Source organism: Notolepis coatsorum (assembly GCF_963971535.1).
Source record: "Notolepis coatsorum genome assembly, chromosome: 19".
Lineage (NCBI taxonomy): Eukaryota > Metazoa > Chordata > Actinopteri > Aulopiformes > Paralepididae > Notolepis > Notolepis coatsorum.
Window position 1 is genome coordinate 41,079,883 of NC_140183.1, and position 18,541 is coordinate 41,098,423.

An 18,541-nucleotide genomic window follows, 5' to 3' on the forward strand; every position below is an offset into this window, starting at 1 on the left:
GATACATCTGGATTTAGTATCACCAGGCACCCGTTACAGGGCAGCAAAGACTGTGAATGAAATCTACTGTAAGTACAGTTACTTTTGTATAATGTCCATAGCTCCGCCATTTTTAACTAGATTGCGATGCAGTTTCTTTGTAGACGTTCACAGAAAGGTAAAGAAACAATTATACGTTGTATTTTATGGCAATAACGTTCAGGTTTGTTCAACCCGTGAGATATAATTACGAAAATCTAAATAACGAAACGCCAATATTTTCTTTCACGTCAGCTGGCTGCAGCTTTGACAGTGGCTGGTGTGAGCTGGGTAGTGTAGTTTTATGAAATTCCGACATCCATCGAAAGCCCTGGGTCTCCTCTTTCTTAGGACCACAACGATTTCATGATGGCGTAATTTCCTTGGATCAAAATCATCCGGTTTCCAATGCAATGCGCAGAGATTTTTATAAGCTCATATTTTGCTAATAACACTTAAAGTCATTGGTAAACAAACGTAGTGCTGAAATGTGAAAACACACACTTTGACTGCTGTTTTGATAGGGTTAGGGTCTTTACTCTTGGCTTTAGTGTCAAAGTGTTCAGTTTTCAGAACACCTTCAACTTGTAAGAGAAGGTCCGATATTTACCTCTTTTTCAATAGTAAAGAAAATAACATACAACCAAAACCTCTACATCTCTCACTGGGGTGAGTGAGGCCTGTGCTGCTCTAGTCTCCTGAGGGGGGAAGGGGAAGGGCAGTAGCTCACATGACAAATTACAGGAAGTGAGAAGGACCTGGTTAGTCTCCTTTCGAAATGTCTCTGGATCAATAAAATGCAGATAAACCATGAACACTGTGTGTTGCTATATTACAGTGTGTATATGCTGTGTGTTGCTATATTACAGTGTGTATATTCTGTGTGTTGCTATATTACAGTGTATATTCTCCTCACCTCTGTGTGTTGCTATATTACATTGTGTATTATTCTCCTCACCTCTGTGTTGCTATATTAGTGTTATATTCTCCTCACCTGTGTGTTGCTATATTACAGTGTTATATTCTCCTCACCTGTGTGTTGCTATATTACATTGTGTGTATTCTGTGTGTTGCTATATTACAGTGTTATATTCTCCTCACCTGTGTGTTGCTATATTACATTGTGTGTATTCTGTGTGTTGCTATATTACAGTGTTATATTCTCCTCACCTCTGTGTTGCTATATTACAGTGTTATATTCTCCTCACCTCTGTGTTGCTATATTACAGTGTATATTCTGTGTGTTGCTATATTAGTGTTATATTCTCCTCACCTCTGTGTTGCTATATTAGTGTTATATTCTCCTCACCTCTGTGTTGCTATATTACAGTGTTATATTCTCCTCACCTCTGTGTTGCTATATTACAGTGTTATATTCTCCTCACCTCTGTGTTGCTATATTACAGTGTGTATATGCTGTGTGTTGCTATATTACAGTGTGTATATTCTGTGTGTTGCTATATTAGTGTTATATTCTCCTCACCTCTGTGTTGCTATATTAGTGTTATATTCTCCTCACCTCTGTGTTGCTATATTACAGTGTTATAATTCTCCTCACCTGTGTGTTGCTATATTACAGTGTGTGTATTCTGTGTGTTGCTATATTACAGTGTATATTCTGTGTGTTGCTATATTACAGTGTGTATATTCTGTGTGTTGCTATATTACAGTGTTATATTCTCCTCACCTCTGTGTTGCTATATTACAGTGTGTATATTCTGTGTGTTGCTATATTACAGTGTATATTCTGTGTGTTGCTATATTACAGTGTGTATATTCTGTGTGTTGCTATATTACAGTGTTATATTCTCCTCACCTCTGTGTTGCTATATTACAGTGTTATATTCTCCTCACCTCTGTGTTGCTATATTACAGTGTTATAATTCTCCTCACCTGTGTGTTGCTATATTACAGTGTGTGTATTCTGTGTGTTGCTATATTACAGTGTGTATATTCTCCTCACCTCTGTGTTGCTATATTACAGTGTTATATTGTCCTCACCTCTGTGTTGCTATAATACAGTGTTATATTCTCCTCACCTCTGTGTGTTGCTATAATACAGTGTTATATTCTCCTCACCTCTGTGTTGCTATATTACAGTGTATATTCTGTGTGTTGCTATATTACAGTGTTATATTCTCCTCACCTCTGTGTTGCTATATTACAGTGTATATTCTGTGTGTTGCTATATTACAGTGTTATATTCTCCTCACCTCTGTGTTGCTATATTACAGTGTGTATATTCTCCTCACCTCTGTGTGTTGCTATATTACAGTATCCTTACCTCTGTCTGGAGGGAGACAGCTTCTTCATCTCCTGTTTTTTCACCTGCTGGTACATCTTGGCAGCTTTGTCAAACAGACGCTTCAGGTTGCCGTAGGCACCCTCGAACGGGGTTTCTGATTGGATACTGACACAGAGAGAGAGAGGTAGAGAGAGCATTAGATTGGTCAATACAGGCGTGTGGTTAAATTCATATCCCATGGGTATGGAGGTCTCACCAGCGCAGGTAGTAGTATGTAGCTTCAACGTTGTAGAACTTACTCCCTGCCAACGTGCCCAGCTGGTTAAAAGGCATTCCTGCACAGAGTCCATCACAAAGAAATATCAATTAGTTCATTTTGATATACTTATTGTTTTGTTTTTAGCTTTTTCCAGCTACTGGTAGGCAATGTGAAATAACTTTCTTCAGATAGAATATTTCAAAAGAAATTGGCCAGTGATTTCTTGAGAATCATATCAAGGCAAACACTGCCCTCTACTGGTAAAGAATAAGGGAACATGATCTGTACCACAGGGTTTGGATCAATTCACTTTCAACTCAATCAATTAAACATTTAGCTTACTTGCTGATGATAGAACATCTATTCCCTTTTACTTAAGACAATAACACCTTTTCATACCAACATGTTTGCAATATTTGAATTTGAAAGAAAATCCACCAACCCTGGTGTACCGGGCCTACATGTCAACCCTGGTGTACCGGGCCTACATGTCAACCCTAGTGTACCGGGCCTACATGTCAACCCTGGTGTACCGGGCCTACATGTCAACCCTGGTGTACCGGGCCTACATGTCAACCCTGGTGTACCAGGCCTACATATGTCAACCCTGGTGTACCGGGCCTACATGTCTATTGTGTAGGAGGAGCCACAGAGCACCGTTAGGCCTGCAGCAGTAAGGGCTCGGTGTGACTGACGAGAACACACTATGGTCACTCACCCACGTGTGGTGTGACGGACAGGGCTTGGTGGTAGAACCGCTCCGCCAGCTGCTCAGCATCCACCCCGGCCAGCTCATTCTGATAACGTGCTGCAGTGACATTCAAAAACGCAGGGATGTGATTGGGCCGAAACGAGAAAAGCAAGTAATAGACATGGTAAGAAAACCTGAGTCCCCCAAGATTTGGAATGACAGCTGTTGTACGACAGTGGCTCGGGAGGTTGAGCAGTCGTCTGGTAATGCGGAGGTTCCCGGATTGATTCCTGCTCCTCCCGGGCAGTGTCGAAGTGTCCTTGAGCAATTCACTTAACCCCCAACTGCTCCCGATGAGCAGGTTGACACCTTGCGTGGTTGCCTCCGGCATCGGTGTGTGAATGAGTGAAGGGGTAAAATGTGAGGAACAAATTTTAAAGCGCTTTGGATAAAAGCGCTATATGGGAGGTGTAGTCTGACGTCACTGGTTGTTCCACCCGTATAGGGATTTGTCATTGGGAAAATGGATTATCGGCTATTGTAACAATTCTGCCGCATGAACATTGCCAAGCTTTCCATTTTTGCACAAAATGAGTTCCCTTCTACCACTAACATTATTGTTTAAGCATTTTTGGTTGAAATAAAGGTAGTTATAAGGTTTTTAATTTGTTGTAAAAAAAGAACTACATTTACCAGTAGGCAGCCTGTTGTTAAGTAGGCAGCTGTCGCCTACCTCACGTCACGGCAAGCTGATACATAGCTAGCTAGCTAACGTTAACGTTACCCCGCTAAACGTACTAGACGTTAGCACTATGTCTACTGTCGTGAACCATTTTAAATCGGGGCATGTAGAGGAGTTTCGGGAACGAGTAAAATGTGCAGGTCCTCTTCTGAGTCGCTCCGACTTATTTTATTTCTTTGTCTAAAAACCAAACTATTCAGTCAGATAGCGATTTATTATTAAAGTATAAAGTGCAATTACAATTTCAATAACTTTCCAGCACTTTATACACAATTCAAGCACATTTAAACCCTTGAAAACAGCACATTGAAATACAAGCATTTTCAAGGATTTCCAGCACCCGTACGAACCCTACTGATTATATATATATACATTTTTATATCATCTTTACAGTAATACAAAAAATATAAAATATGTATTCTTTTAGATTATCGATTTTTTTTTCCCCTATATCACCCGGCCCCAATACAGGTCCATGTAATATATCCACTACACCTTGCAATACGGCAGGTGGCCTGTCCGTGAGACAAATGGAAAACACCATAAACTTTACCCAAATCTCCCAGGTAGACCAGACAGCGATGACAGGCCATCTGTGCCCACTCCATCTCCTTGGGGGTGGCCGACACTGGTTTCTTCCGGCCTGCCAGGAAAAACAAACAGATCACTAAGGGTTCTTTTGATTGCAGAGAATGATGTGAATCATCGTTCTCATCTAGCAGCCAAAGAAGACGGATGGGAGTGTGGGCTGGTTCATTTTAGCCTGGATAATGTATCCAGCCAAATTAACTGTGGTGGTGGATTGAGTGGAGAGTTTCTGCTGGTTCTTTGGTGTGTGCGCGAGGGGGTATGCTATTTACTATGTGCGATGTGAGTGTGGTGTGATCCGAGTCGGTAAGATTTCTTCTGCGTGTGTGTATGTGTGTTCCGAGTTTGTATCTGTGCATGTGTGTGCGAGTGTGTGTTCGGTGTCTGGGTGCGTGTGATCCGAGAATGTATCTGTACCCGTGTGTGTGTGTGTGTGTGTGTCTGAGCCTGCGTGCGAGAAATATCCCAGTCTGTATGGTGTGTGCAAAACTGTAATCCTATAATCTGAGTCTGTCTGGCTGTGTGTAGGTACTGTACGTGTGTTTTGAGTGCGATCAAAGAGTCTGACCGATGAGCGGGTCGGTGACGTGGGTCCAGTCGATGCAGTCCTGCAGCTCCAGCTGGTAGTGGGACTGGATGTAGAGCAGGAGATGCTGGTAGAAGCCCACGCCGGCGATCAGGTGGGTCCTGTAGGCACACTCCAGGGCACTGCGACTGTGGATGTGCTATGGTTGGGGTAAACAAAGATGAGTTAGTAGTTGTGTCTCAATTCAGGGGCTGTATCCTTCAATGGCTGCATCTGAAGACTGAATGAGTCACCGTGGCGCAACAGGATGTCGTTTCAAAGGCTCCTTCTAACAGGGTTCCCACAGACATTGCAAAAAGTTAAATGTACCACAGACATTTTAAGTACTTTTCCAAGCACTATTTTCACTCGAAGGATACAATTCAATTTTAAATGCTGTTTTTTTAAGCATCTTCTTGGCCTGCTTGAAGAAATGAGGAAAAGCAGTTGGAGCACGCAAGACAGCGACTCGTCAGATTTGATTAAAACAGAAGAGAGAAAAAAACCGATTTATTGATTCAGAACAATTTGATCATGGATGAACAAAACATTCAATGCGAATGGTTGATTTCAATTTCAAGGACCTTTTAACACATTGGGTGCCACGCCCCCTTCCGGGAAGTGCATAGGCCTTGCCCTCATTAACCCCATGTAAGCGCTCACCTTGTTTGTAGAGCTAAACCTATATTTTATATAGCTATGGATCTAATAACGCCGTAGATTGTCAGTGGGTTTCTTCCGGTCAACGTGCAAAAAACTGATTATTTTTTCATCTATACATTTCTGTTTTATACCGTGGTGAATATGAGTATAGTGGTAGAGTGATCCTGTGTAATTCCAGGGAACTCCGTCAAAACAGCCCTTTAGTCAAATCCACACAAAAAAAATTTCGCCCGATTATCGAATCCTGAAATTATTGGTATTATGTTTCCTCGTGCAGGCATGAAAGGTGGGTTGGAGCGGGGCGCCACCTCTGTGCTGTGATCACTGCCAACGGGACACAGCACACACACATACACAGAGCGATCGCGGGGTAAAAAATATCGGATCAATGCAATATTGGTAATATAGAGTCCTTACCTGGTCTCTGGTGTACTGCAAAAAGAATAATCCAATTATCTGATCGCCATTCCAGATATCCACAGCGATCCTGTCTCCGACATTATCCAGCATTGCACATGAACGGGCGGGCAGGGTCAGTTGTCCAAGCCATGCCTATAAGCGCTTGTTTTGCCGGAGTGTTTAGAACCCGCCCCCACGCCGCAACTTGGTAGAGAAAATAAACTACATAGTTTCAAATGGAGTGTAAGGCGTTAGGCGGCGGTATTGAACGTCTGCTATCTCAGACACATTCAGTACAGCATGCACAAGGTGCCTCGATGGATTATGAATGGCAATAGCTAATAAAAGGAAAACAGAGACAAAAACGTAGATCTACGTTTCCGGCACTCAACCGCTGGGCCACAGAAACGTAAATCTATGTGAACGGCAACCAATGTGTTAAGCACCTCGTAATTTTTTTTTCTGTTTTCAAGGAATTCCAGGCCTTGACATTTTTTTGTAAAAAAAATCAAGCACTTTAAGCACGTCCAGGACCTATGAACCCTGGTTTGAAGAATGGCACACAGTGGCACAACAGGAGGCTGTCGTTTCAAAGGCTCCTTCTGTGGCAGAGAAATGCAGTCGACTTTGGGACAGCCGAGTATGCCAGAATGCATTTCACACCAACTGGCGGCAATGGCGGAAGGTTGACAGCTGTTGTAGTGCAGTGATTCCCGCAGAAATGAAATATTTTTTTATAGATAGTTCACTGCTTCCTTGCGTCAGCTCGTCTGACTATTTAAGTATCGTTATCTCAGACCACGCCCCTTTGACCCTAGATATTAGATTATCCTCTCAAGACAGACCCCCTCGGGCTCTGGAGATTGAATCCCCTCCTATCTGATAAAAAGTTCTGTGAATTTATTTCAAAATCTATTGATGATTTTCTTGTTATAAACCAGAATGATTCCACCTCCTTTTCCTTACTATGGGAAACATTGAAGGCGTTTCTCAGAGGGCAAATCATATCTTACTCGGCACACTCGAACAAAGTACACAAAGCTAAGATCCAAGAGCTCACATCTAAGATACTTCAAATAGACCATAATTATTCTTCAAACCCTTCCACCGAACTTTTTAAACAGTGACTGGATTTACACGGCGGAATTTGACCTTATTTCAACTTGTGATTCGGAGCAGCTCTTAATGAAATCACGTAGCACAGGGGTCGGCAACCCTAGGCACGCGTGCCAGCATTGGCCTGCGGGAGCATTTTCATTGGCACAGGGGGCAGCATAAAAAAGAAAAAAAATTATAATTCTTATTTTTATAATTTTTTTTACTTTGCTTTGAAATATTAGTGAAAAATGTTGCACTGTTGTCGCATTTATCTTGTTGAAATCCTCCCACAGGTTCTTTTTTGTAAGTCGGCTGTTTTGCACACCCCTATGACAGCTATACAGCTGTTCCCATGGTGCTCAGCTGGCCTCCCGCGGCCCGCGAGCAGTTCCCAGGTAATCACACAGTGCTGCCGCGGTTGCATTCTGTATGTGCCGTCTTTCATGATGGCAACCCCCGCTAAGAAAGTTAAAGCAAAGGAAATTCGGGCATTCCAGCCCTCGTGGACAGACTACGGGTTTGTGTGTCAGAAGGACCGTGCTGTGTGTACTTTATGTTTAGAAAATGTAGTTTGCAGAACGTCAGGTGTGAAACGCCATTTTGAGACGAAGCATCAAAAAAGTTTCAAAGATCAGGCGGATAAGGCAGAATCGATTAAACGTGCCGTGGCCAGGTATGGAAAGCAAGCCAGCACCCTCAAAGTGTTCACGACTGCTAAAAACCACGCAACTGAAGCAAGCTATCGCATTGCTCATTGCATTGCGAAATGTGGAAAGCCATTCACTGATGGCGAGTATATCAAGGAGGCTTTTCTCTGTAGCTCAGATGTTTTGTTTGAAGGCTTGCCAAACAAAGAGACAATCAAATCAAGGATAAAAGATATCCCCATGTCAGCTCGAAGTGTCGAGCGACAGATCAACGGAAAGTCAGAAAATATCAGAGAACCGCAAACAGCTGGATTAAAAGATGCTCCGGTGTGCAGCTTAAAGTGACCAACTACAGCCCCCAGATAACGGCGCTCAGTAAAGCAAAACTGTTTGTCTGCATTGCATTCCCCCCCCCCCCCCCCCCCCCCCCCCCCCAACTCAGGTTTAGGGTTGATACAACCATAATAATAATATTGTTAATAATAACAATAACAATAATGATGTAATAATGTAAAAATTATCATTAAAAATACCTGATTATGAGGGGAAAAAATTACGATGCATGGAATATTGTTGATATGGCACACTAGTTACAACTATATTTCAAACTGGCACTTCATGTCAAAAAGGTTGCTGACCCCTGACGTAGCACATACTATGAACATGGAGACAAATCAGGACGTTTACCCGCCCATCAACTCAAAAGGAATGCAGCTTCCCGCTCAATCCCTCAAATTAAAGACATTAATAAAATGTTCAAATCATACTACTCCTCCCTTTATAAATCAGAATTTCCTTCAGATACCTCTACAATGGCTGCTTTCATGGATGGGCTTGAAGGCCCAAATTGGACCTGGATGCACCTCTCTCTGAGGAGATAGTACGTTCAATTTTGACAATGCAGACCAACAAAGCTCCAGGTCCGATGGGTTTGGTTGAATTCGATAGGAAATTCCACAACAAACTGTCCCCACTTCTATTGCCCATGTACGAGGACGTCGAGGAATCACTTAACACTTTCAGAGCCGGCCGTGTTTTCCTTTTTACCCCCTTGAATGCCCAGCAACCACTTCAATGTTAACGTTAATATCGCCTAATCTGTTTTAAATTATGGCTATGTGTCTAATCAGCCTGTCGCATTATCAATGACCCATTTCCAGTCAACATTGTCGAAGCGGATTGTTTTTTTATCGGTTAATTTCCGTTTTATAGCATTTTGAAAAGCCCTCGTTTTCAAATAAACGCTAGATTATCGATAGTATATGTGTAAGTATGCAAGCTGGTGCCGCAAGGTGTAAATCGATTATCTTATTTCCTGATCACTCGCACAGTCAAAACAGCCATATCACATATAGGGGGAAAGCTTATATCTCCGTGAAAAAAGGTCTGATTATCCTAAGACTGGTAAAATAGATTCCTTACCTGAGATCAGATGGTATCCAAATGGATTATTCCAATTCCTGATTGACCATTCCAAAAATCAATCCTTTTATTGATCCCACGCGTATACTGTGAAACAGCGTATACACGCTGTGCTGAGGGTCCAGCATGAAGCTGATCGGCCCCGGTTACATGAGAAGTAAAATGTGGAGTCCGGGTTTTTTTCCCCCATGCATTTTCATTGAGTCCAATCCAAAAGGGTGAATTACAATCTGGGAGACGATAGCGGGCGCTTTTTTCACATCCGAGCGCCTGGGGTGGCTGATTTACCAACGGTAGACTCGGTTGATGAAATATGAATTCAGATCGCTAATAAAAATTAAAAATTAAAAACCTGCGGGGGGTAAACCCGAATTATCTCGGGTTGGGCATTCAAAGTGTTAAGGGTGGTTATTTACCTCCCACTTTAACCCAAGCATCTATAATTCTGCTTCTGAAAAAGGACAAGGATCCATCCTCCTGTGGTTCATTTAGACCCCTGTCTCTCCTCGACGTCGATGTAAAGGTGCTGGCAAAACTACTGGCCTCGAAATAGAGAGGCCATTTAGAGAATACTATGAGAAACTATACACACAGCCAAAGGCAGCGGGAGAAGAGGAAATAGAAGCTTATCTGGAGAAGCTAGAGTTACCATCGATAGGGAAAGAACAGAATGAAGAATTAAATAAAATAATTATGGAACGGGAACTGGAAGAGGCAATTAGTAGAGCTAAAAACAACAAATCTCCGGGGAGCGACGGATTGCCATCGGAATTCTACAAGACATTTAGAACAGAATTAGCACCCATGTTAGGTGCGGCATTCAGACACACGATGGAAGAGGGCAAAATGCCCCCCTCGTGGAATGAAGCCGTAATCACCACGATACCAAAGGAAGGGAAGGATAGAGAATTATGTAGTAGTTTCAGACCTGTGTCCATACTCAACGTGGATTACAAGATGTATACATCAATAATATCAAAGAGATTCGAGACGTTTATGCCGGACATTATAGATGAAGATCAAACTGGATTCATTAAAGGGAGACAGACACAGGACAACGTGAGAAAGACATTACACATAGTGGAGGAGATACAAAAACAAGGTGGTAGTGCGGTACTGATTAGCCTAGATGCAGAAAAGGCATTAGACAGTGTGAGTTGGACATTTTTATATAAAGCATTGATGAGGTTCGGACTAAACGGGAGGGCAATGAAGATGATCAAGGCACTATATCAAGAACCGACAGCGAGAGTTAAGGTGAATGGCAGCCTGACGGATAGAATCAGATTAGAGAGGGCTACCAGACAGGGATGTTGTCTCTCACCAACGCTCTTCGCCGTTTTCATAGAACCACTGGCACAACTGATCAGACAGACCGAGGACATCAAAGGAGTAAGGATATAAACTAGGCCTATTTGCGGACGACGTGATAGTATACATGAGGCAGCCAGACAAGAGCTTCCCGGCACTGATGGATCTACTGAGGGAATATGGCCACTACTCAAGATACAAACTTTTGCCAAAACAAACCAATAGTATCCAGCTGCAGAACGGCAGACCAGCCACACTCTCAGACCCAAATATATATTTTTTTATATATATATATCCCAATTTCTCACATTACATTCACCCTGAATGTTGACGTTATCCAGGTGAAAAGTTAACTTCATAAATCATTTGATGTATAATTAAATCAAAGGAAATGCGTTTGGGTCTGAGAGTGTAGCTGGTCTGCCGTTCTGCAGCTGGATACTATTGGTTTGTTTTGGCAAAATTCTTCTGCTCTGTGTGACAATAAATAAATGAATGATGATATGCAATTTAAAACCAAAACTAAGGCCTCAGTATGAGTTTAAGACGTGAACATGGTCATGTTTGTTGAATAAAAGAAAAAGTAAAAAAAAAGAAAAAAAATATTTCGATTAGATAGGGAAATATCGGTATCGGTAGATACTCAAAATCACATGATCGGGATCGGATCGGGAGCAAAAAAACGTGATCGGGACATGCCTAGTACATACTAACGACAACCGATCCGACTACTTCACTCTCACACGTGGGACACGTCAGGGTTGCCCTCTTTCCCCCCTGCTGTTTGCCCTGGCAATCAAACTGCTCTCTATCACACTGAGGTCCTCTTCTTTGTTTGAGGGTGTTGTACGTGGGGAAATCGAGCACAAACTTCTTCTATATGCGGATGATCTTCTATTGTTCATAACTAATCCTTCTTCTGGTATCCCAGCCATTCTATCTATCCTGGACAATTTTAGCTCATTCTCGGGGTACAAATAAAATCTTCAAAAGAGTGAATGTTACCCCATTAATAACTCTGCCCTGAATTTGCAACACTCGGACCTGCCCTTTAAATACCTTGGCATCAACGTCACCCGTTCATTATCTGGCTTGTTCTCTGCTAACTTTGCCGCCCTAGTCTCTAAGACCAAGTCTGACCTCCAGAGATGGAGTAGTCTCCCACTCTTGTTGATTGGCAGAGTGAACAGCATAAAAATGAACATTCTACCGAAATGTCTCTATTGGTTTAAAAATATCCCTCTATTCCTGTCCCAAAACCTCTTTAAGACACTTGACCAAATGATAAGCTCTTTTTTTATGGGGCAAAAAAACACCCAGAATCTCCAATGCTCTCCTTCAGAGATGCAAGCTAAGTAGCACTGCCCATTTTCCACCTTTACTGGTCTGCACACATTCACAAGGTCAACTACTGGCTTGAGTCTCCTAATACTCCCTGGTGTAGGTTAGTCTCGCTACTGCTCTTCATCTTCCCTGCCTGCCCTTATCTATTCCTCTCTGCCTTTTAAACCTAGCCAGTTTACAGATAGCCCAGTGGTTCTTAACACTTTAAGGATCTGGCAGCAATTTAGATGCCATTTCAAGTTCTGTTCTGCATCTACCATGGCCCCAATATGTAAAAAGTTAAACCATCTGCCCCCCCCCCCCCCCCCCCCCCCATTCTACAGACTCAACTTTTTCTCAGTGGCACAATAAAGGTATTAAGACATTTAATGACCTATATGTGGATGGGGTGTTTTGCAGCTTTTCTCACTTGTCATCCTCCTTTGGACTCCCCCATCCCATCTTTTTAGATATGTTCAGCTGAGACACTGTACAGCTACCATTTTCCCCTCCTTCCCCCCCAAACAGCCATGGACTGACCTACTCACTTTAAATACACACCAAAGAGCATCTATCTCAAGGATCTATGACACCCTTATGTCATTCAACGACAGTGGTTCAACCAAAGCTAAAACCAAATGGGAACAGGAGCTGGGGATGGAGTTTAATAATGACTGGTGGGATGAGGCCATAGAGAGAATACACACCACTACGTCCTGTGCTCGTCTCAGCCCCATACAACTCAAAGTACTGCATAGAGTTCATTTCTCCAAATCCAGGCTTTCCGAGATATACCCAGAGGTGGAGGATAAATGCAGCAGGTGTCATAATACACTAGGGCTGACCTTCGATTTCTTTTTTTTGGAATTTGAAGCTTCGGGGCCGAGATTCGATTTTAATTCGAAGCTTTAAAAAATAAAAAAATAAAAGTATAATTTTCCCCAAAAATCAATTTTTTTTCTTTTTTTATAAACAAATTTTATTTTCATATTCGAATCCCATGCCCATCGAACGAAGCTTCGAAGTATTTAAGACAGCCCTATAATACACCCTGCGATCTTAGTCACATGTTCTTTACGTGTCCAGAACTCCACACCTACTGGAGTGGTATTTTCGACACTTTGTCCATAGTACTCAATTTAGATATGTTGCCATGTCCACTGATAGCAATCTTTGGAACCCCTATTGAGACACTAGCTCTTAACTCTAAACAAAAAACAATTATCGCATTTACATCTCTCTTAGCGAGACGTGTTATATTGTTAGACTGGAAATCCACCAACAGTCCTTCCATAGCACAATGGCTCAACAGTGTCATGTTCTTTCTCAAACTTGAGAAAATAAAATACACAGGGGTTCAAGTACAACATTTTACAACATATGGCAGCCCTTTTTAAGCCATGTTAATGAACTACAGCATCTGCCTCCCGGTTGATCCTGATGTTCACCTGCTCTCTCAAATATAGTCTTGTTTGCTGGGTTTCTCCTTCCCATGTGAACTGCACTGCTATGTCTGTCAGGCCTCTCCTTCTTGGGTGAGCTGACCTGGTGTCCAAGGGGTCTCTCCTTCCTGTGTGAATTGACCTGCTGGATCTACCGGAGCTCTCCTGTACCTGTCGAGCGGACACATTAGATGCTAGATCCCACCCCAGCCACTCCTAGTAGTTAAGGACTTAGATGAAGCTTGTGTGTGTGAATGTGTGTGCATGCATGTATAGGGGGGGGGGCTTAGGGGGGTGGGTTACTGGGAGGGCTGTTTGTTTATTGTATTTTCATTTATCATTTATTATCAGAAAAAAATGGACGGGGGGGGGCGTGCGAGATATATATATATTTAAATCCTGCATTCTAGTGAATATTTTCATAGTAACACTGCACTTCAGTCAACCTATAACTGGTGATGGTGTCTAGGTCTTTAAGTGTTAAACAGCTGAGAGCAGTCACTGCTGTTTTTTGTAGTCTTCTTTCATACACACTTATGGGTGGCTCCCCCAAAGTATAAATTATGGTTTTTTAAGTTTTTTTTACTCACTGAGCACTCATTGCCACCAATGCAAATGCAAATGAGTGCTCACTGAGTTCAAAGGGGGAAAAAAAACACAAATTATACTTTGGGGGGATCCATTATACTTTGGGGACCCCCCAAAGTATTAACATGCAGCGGGAATCACTGTAGTGTATGATGTAGAACCGTCCATTATTATGTCACTTCACTTTATTAAGTTGTAATGTTTTTTCCAGGTGAGAAAGTAACCATTTAGATTCCCATTATGTGGTCCGTTTATCCAAAGTCCAGCGTTTTCTGAGATTGAGCAGCTAGACCTAACCTAACCAAAATTGACAGCTGTGACAGGACTGTGGTTGAAGCATGCCCAGTTGTAACTGGGAATCTCCGCTCACTGCGAGGTTTAGCAACAGATCGTCTTCACGGTGTTGCTACTTGCTAGGAAACAGTTATGACTACAGTTGACTTCCTGTTGGGGTTTTGGTACCGTGTTTGCTGCTGTTATCCAAACATGACCAAGATGAACAGTTGTGAATTTTAACTAAATAACAAATTGTCTCTACCTGGAAATGTCCAATAATATTGGCTCAACATCTTTTTCCATCAGTCACTCAAGAGGCAACTTATTCCTTGGCTGTAGGGATAGCCAAGCCCTGATCCACAGGTTGAGAACCACTGGTCTACATCACAAGGTTGCAATATGGCCACTGATAACTACAGAATAAGTGAGACTGCATCTGGCACAGCCCAGAAATACTAGACCAAATAGGAGACTAGGGATGGGTACCTTTCACATTTGAACCGATACGGTACCGGTACCTGTGAATCGATACCGGTACCCAACGGTACCTTTTTTCGGTACTTTAGTCTAATTTCTTTTTATTTACCTACCTCAGTCGTGAAAAAAAAATCCAAACTTCAAATAACTACAATTTCGACCGTAGGTAAGCATATATTGTGCATGTGAACGTTGACATGAAAAGAAAAAAGTTAAAAAAAAAAGAAAAAAAATGTAAAAAAAAACTGTATTTCACTTGAATCGATACTCGGTAGTACCGACGTGTTTCGGTTCGGTACCTCAAAAGAACCGAATTCGGTACCCATCCCTAGAGGAGACTGGCTTAGTGTTATATGGATTACCAACCAGAGAGACCAGGCAAAGAGGAGACTGGTTCTGGTTTAGTGTTATATGGATTACCACCCAGAGAGACCAGGCAAAGAGGAGACTGGTTCTGGTTTAGTGTTATATGGATTACCAACCAGAGAGACCAGGCAAAGAGGAGACTGGTGTAGTAGGGTGGGCCATACTTTTTTTTTTAATCCAAAATGATGTAGATTAGAGTTATCCGATCTGAAAAATAATCCCATATTTGAATTCGCCACGAAGAAAACACATATTTTAGACACCCCTCATGTTAAGATTTCTTTAAAATTCAATTTGCCCAAAAGTATGGCCCGCCCTACTGGTGTAGTGTTATATGGATTACCAACCAGAGAGACCAGGCAACAGGGGCCCCAGGACAGAGCACCAAAGGCCCAAAGAACCCCAGGATTATTGTGTATATTAATCAGAGCATGGTCTGTTCTTTCTCTCCTCTCAAAATCGCTCAGTGCACGACCCAGATTCCCCCCCCCCCCCCCAACTGTTTTTTTCAAGAAAATAAAAATAAAAAAGGAGAAAAAGCTGCATTGTATTTCCCCCCAAGTTTCAGCACCAAGGACAGAGACTAGGCTTGCAGGTGGTACTTGTGTTACTCTGTGTTCAGGCATACAATGAGTACATTACTTGTCCACCGCCCTCACTGGTGTATGCAGTTTTCTTTTTCCTTTATAGAAATAAAACCCATTAGTTAATTTTCTATCAGTGCCCACATTCATACAAAAAAACTAATTTGTAAAATACTGAGCGTATCATCAATACTTAAGACAACATTATAAACTGAAAGCATCTGCAACATTCTGTGCAGACAGCAGAGCTATTTCTAAGTCTGTGCAGCAGAGTAGCAGCACAGAGTAGCTTTCACCTTTTCAGGAGAAAGCTATCCGGCTACAAGCTTTCTACATAAGAGTAGGGATGCACCGAATGGGAAATTCTTGGCCGAAACAGATACCGAAAATAGAAAACAGTTGGCCGAAAACCGAAAGGCCGAAAATGATTCATAGAATAGAATTTTTTTATACCAATGTTGTGGAACATTATGATTATGGAAAAATACATGATTATGGCAAAACTTAACTTAAATAATAAATAATCACTATTATGGGTCCATAAAACATTTATTCAGCACATTAATTCCATCTTTTCTCTGGCTGCGCAGCGGACATCTGTGCTCTACTGAGCGCACCTTTCTAGTCCCCAGCTGAATGTGCTCGCTTGACTCGATACAGTAGACGCGCGACAGACCGACAGCGTCAATGTGAGAAACACAATCCCCCCCCCCCTCTCGCTCTGAATAATATGCATATTAGATCACTCAGTGATTAACCGCGACGGGCAAAGTAAATAATATAGTAAATAAGGATATAAAGCATGTTAAAGACGCATTTATTGGACGCGTTGCGCGCAGTTTACATAGAAACAGCGCGACTCCCGACAGCGCAACATCACAACAACACGTGAGGTTGTTAGGTTGTTTCTGTTTTGGTGATATATTTTCGGTGAAAAAACTCTTTTCGGCCGAAAGCCGAAAAGGCCATTTTTTTGCCATTTTCGCCGAAATTTCGGTGCTCCCTACATAAGAGACTATTCATTATCCTATGTTTTCCCAGACAAGCTTATAGGTGCCATGGTGATAAAGAAGAATCACAACAGCATCCATCACATTCAAATTTAAATAGAATTGACTTTGTGTAAAAAGGTCCCTCTACTGGAAATGTGATCCATTGAGTTATTTGACCACGCTACCGCAGAAAACATCTAGGTCACTGGATACTCAGCAGGTGGCAAGCCCTCATTTTTTGCAACGTGTTCGCTTCCGCTCAGCATACACACACTACACCCATTGTTTTCAGCGATTAGCCACTTCACAGCTACCTTTCACAGCTGTGTGGAGGAAGTGTCATTCCAGTCATGAACAACGTTAATTTTTAACACATCCACCGACGGAAACGCTTTAAAGCGTTATTGCCCGCCATGCTTTGACCGCCAGATTTCGCTGTACAGCATTATTGCGATCAATATTAAATTTTTTCGCCATGGCATTCATAATTCATATATACACCTCCGACGCTGGACCCTATAGGTGACGGCAACGACGGCTCAATACCGCCGCCTGGTGGATGGTCGGGCGAGTTACACTCGGAACAACAGGAAGTGGCCGATGTGTGTCGATTAAATTCATCCGGCCGTCAGACATTGTTGCAAGGCTCCCGACAGACACAATGTACATAATGGATCGCTTTATAAACTTAATAATCGATATGATTTCGGCGTTTATTGCGACATACAAACCGGAAATGGACCTAGGCAATCGACATCCTATACTTGGGATATTTCACCGCCAGTCTCTTTAACGCATGGTAAGAGGACACTAATGTTATTTTCAGCCCAATTGTTTATTCATTTCACTGCAAACCATCTGATCAATATATCACCCATACTACATAAAGCCGTTACTGATGATCGGGGAATTATAAACGACCCCCCCCCCCCTTTCCTGCACGCATGATGAAGCATAACGTATACGATCATATACAGTTGCATTTTTTAATATAGCGTGTATAGGGAATAAACGGCAATTGATAATCTATATATGCGTTTTAGACTCACGTTCTAGGAATTACTGCAGAAAACGATAAAAACATACTTATATTCTAGAAGGTATTTTTGTATGAATGTATGAATGAAAAAGTATAACGTTCCTACATCCTGAACGATAGATAATTGATGTTGAATGGGCCATAGTAATGTCAATATACCAATACAATTTTAAAAGTTATAGCCCTGCAAAGAAGGTGAGCCACTCCATAGACTTATAGCGCTGGCAGAGAGGGGCATTAGATGGGTACAATGCTAGGCAGGCAATGTGTTAAGAGACTGGACAAATGTGTGACTGTGTACTGTGTACTTTGTGCATCTAGACCAGCGGTTCTCAACAGGGATGCCGCGGCTAGGGTGCCGCAGAGAGCTGCCAGGGGTGCTTTGAGATAATTTCTTTTTTCTTTTTATTATAGAAAATTATCACTAAAGTGCTATCTGTTGCAGCTGCACTGTTTTCCATGAAAATACCATATTTGGATACGTTTGGCCATTTCTCAAAATCTGAAAATCATTATTTAATAAAACACAGAAAAGGATCACCAAGTTACTCTGGATAAAAAAAACTTTACAGACAACATTGAGACAAAGCTTCCTGACACATCTCCATCCAAACTCTTGGAAGAACTCATTGAAATCTCATCTGATACCACCTGGAGAGCTAGTTTCAGAGTGTGGTGCTGAGTACCAAGTATCTCATGATGCAGCAGTTAAGGTGTTGATACCATTCAGCACCACATATCTGTGTGAAGCTGGCTTTTCATCTATGACAGCTCTGCAAACAAAATATAGGGCCAAGTTGAGCCTT

The 18,541-nt window shown here is 42.1% G+C and overlaps 1 protein-coding gene across 1 annotated transcript in view; it reads right to left on the reverse strand.

The window, feature by feature from the left end:
• smg5 (SMG5 nonsense mediated mRNA decay factor) overlaps positions 1–18,541 on the reverse strand; it is a 94,686-nt gene that overhangs the window by 41,801 nt on the left and 34,344 nt on the right. Inside the window, exons 4-8 of the mRNA XM_084336248.1 lie at positions 5,112–5,268; positions 4,509–4,598; positions 3,241–3,330; positions 2,520–2,598; positions 2,303–2,428 (exon numbers count right to left, since the gene is read on the reverse strand). Of these exons, the coding sequence (XP_084192374.1) occupies positions 2,303–2,428; positions 2,520–2,598; positions 3,241–3,330; positions 4,509–4,598; positions 5,112–5,268 (542 nt within the window). The remainder of the gene's footprint in view (positions 1–2,302; positions 2,429–2,519; positions 2,599–3,240; positions 3,331–4,508; positions 4,599–5,111; positions 5,269–18,541) is intronic.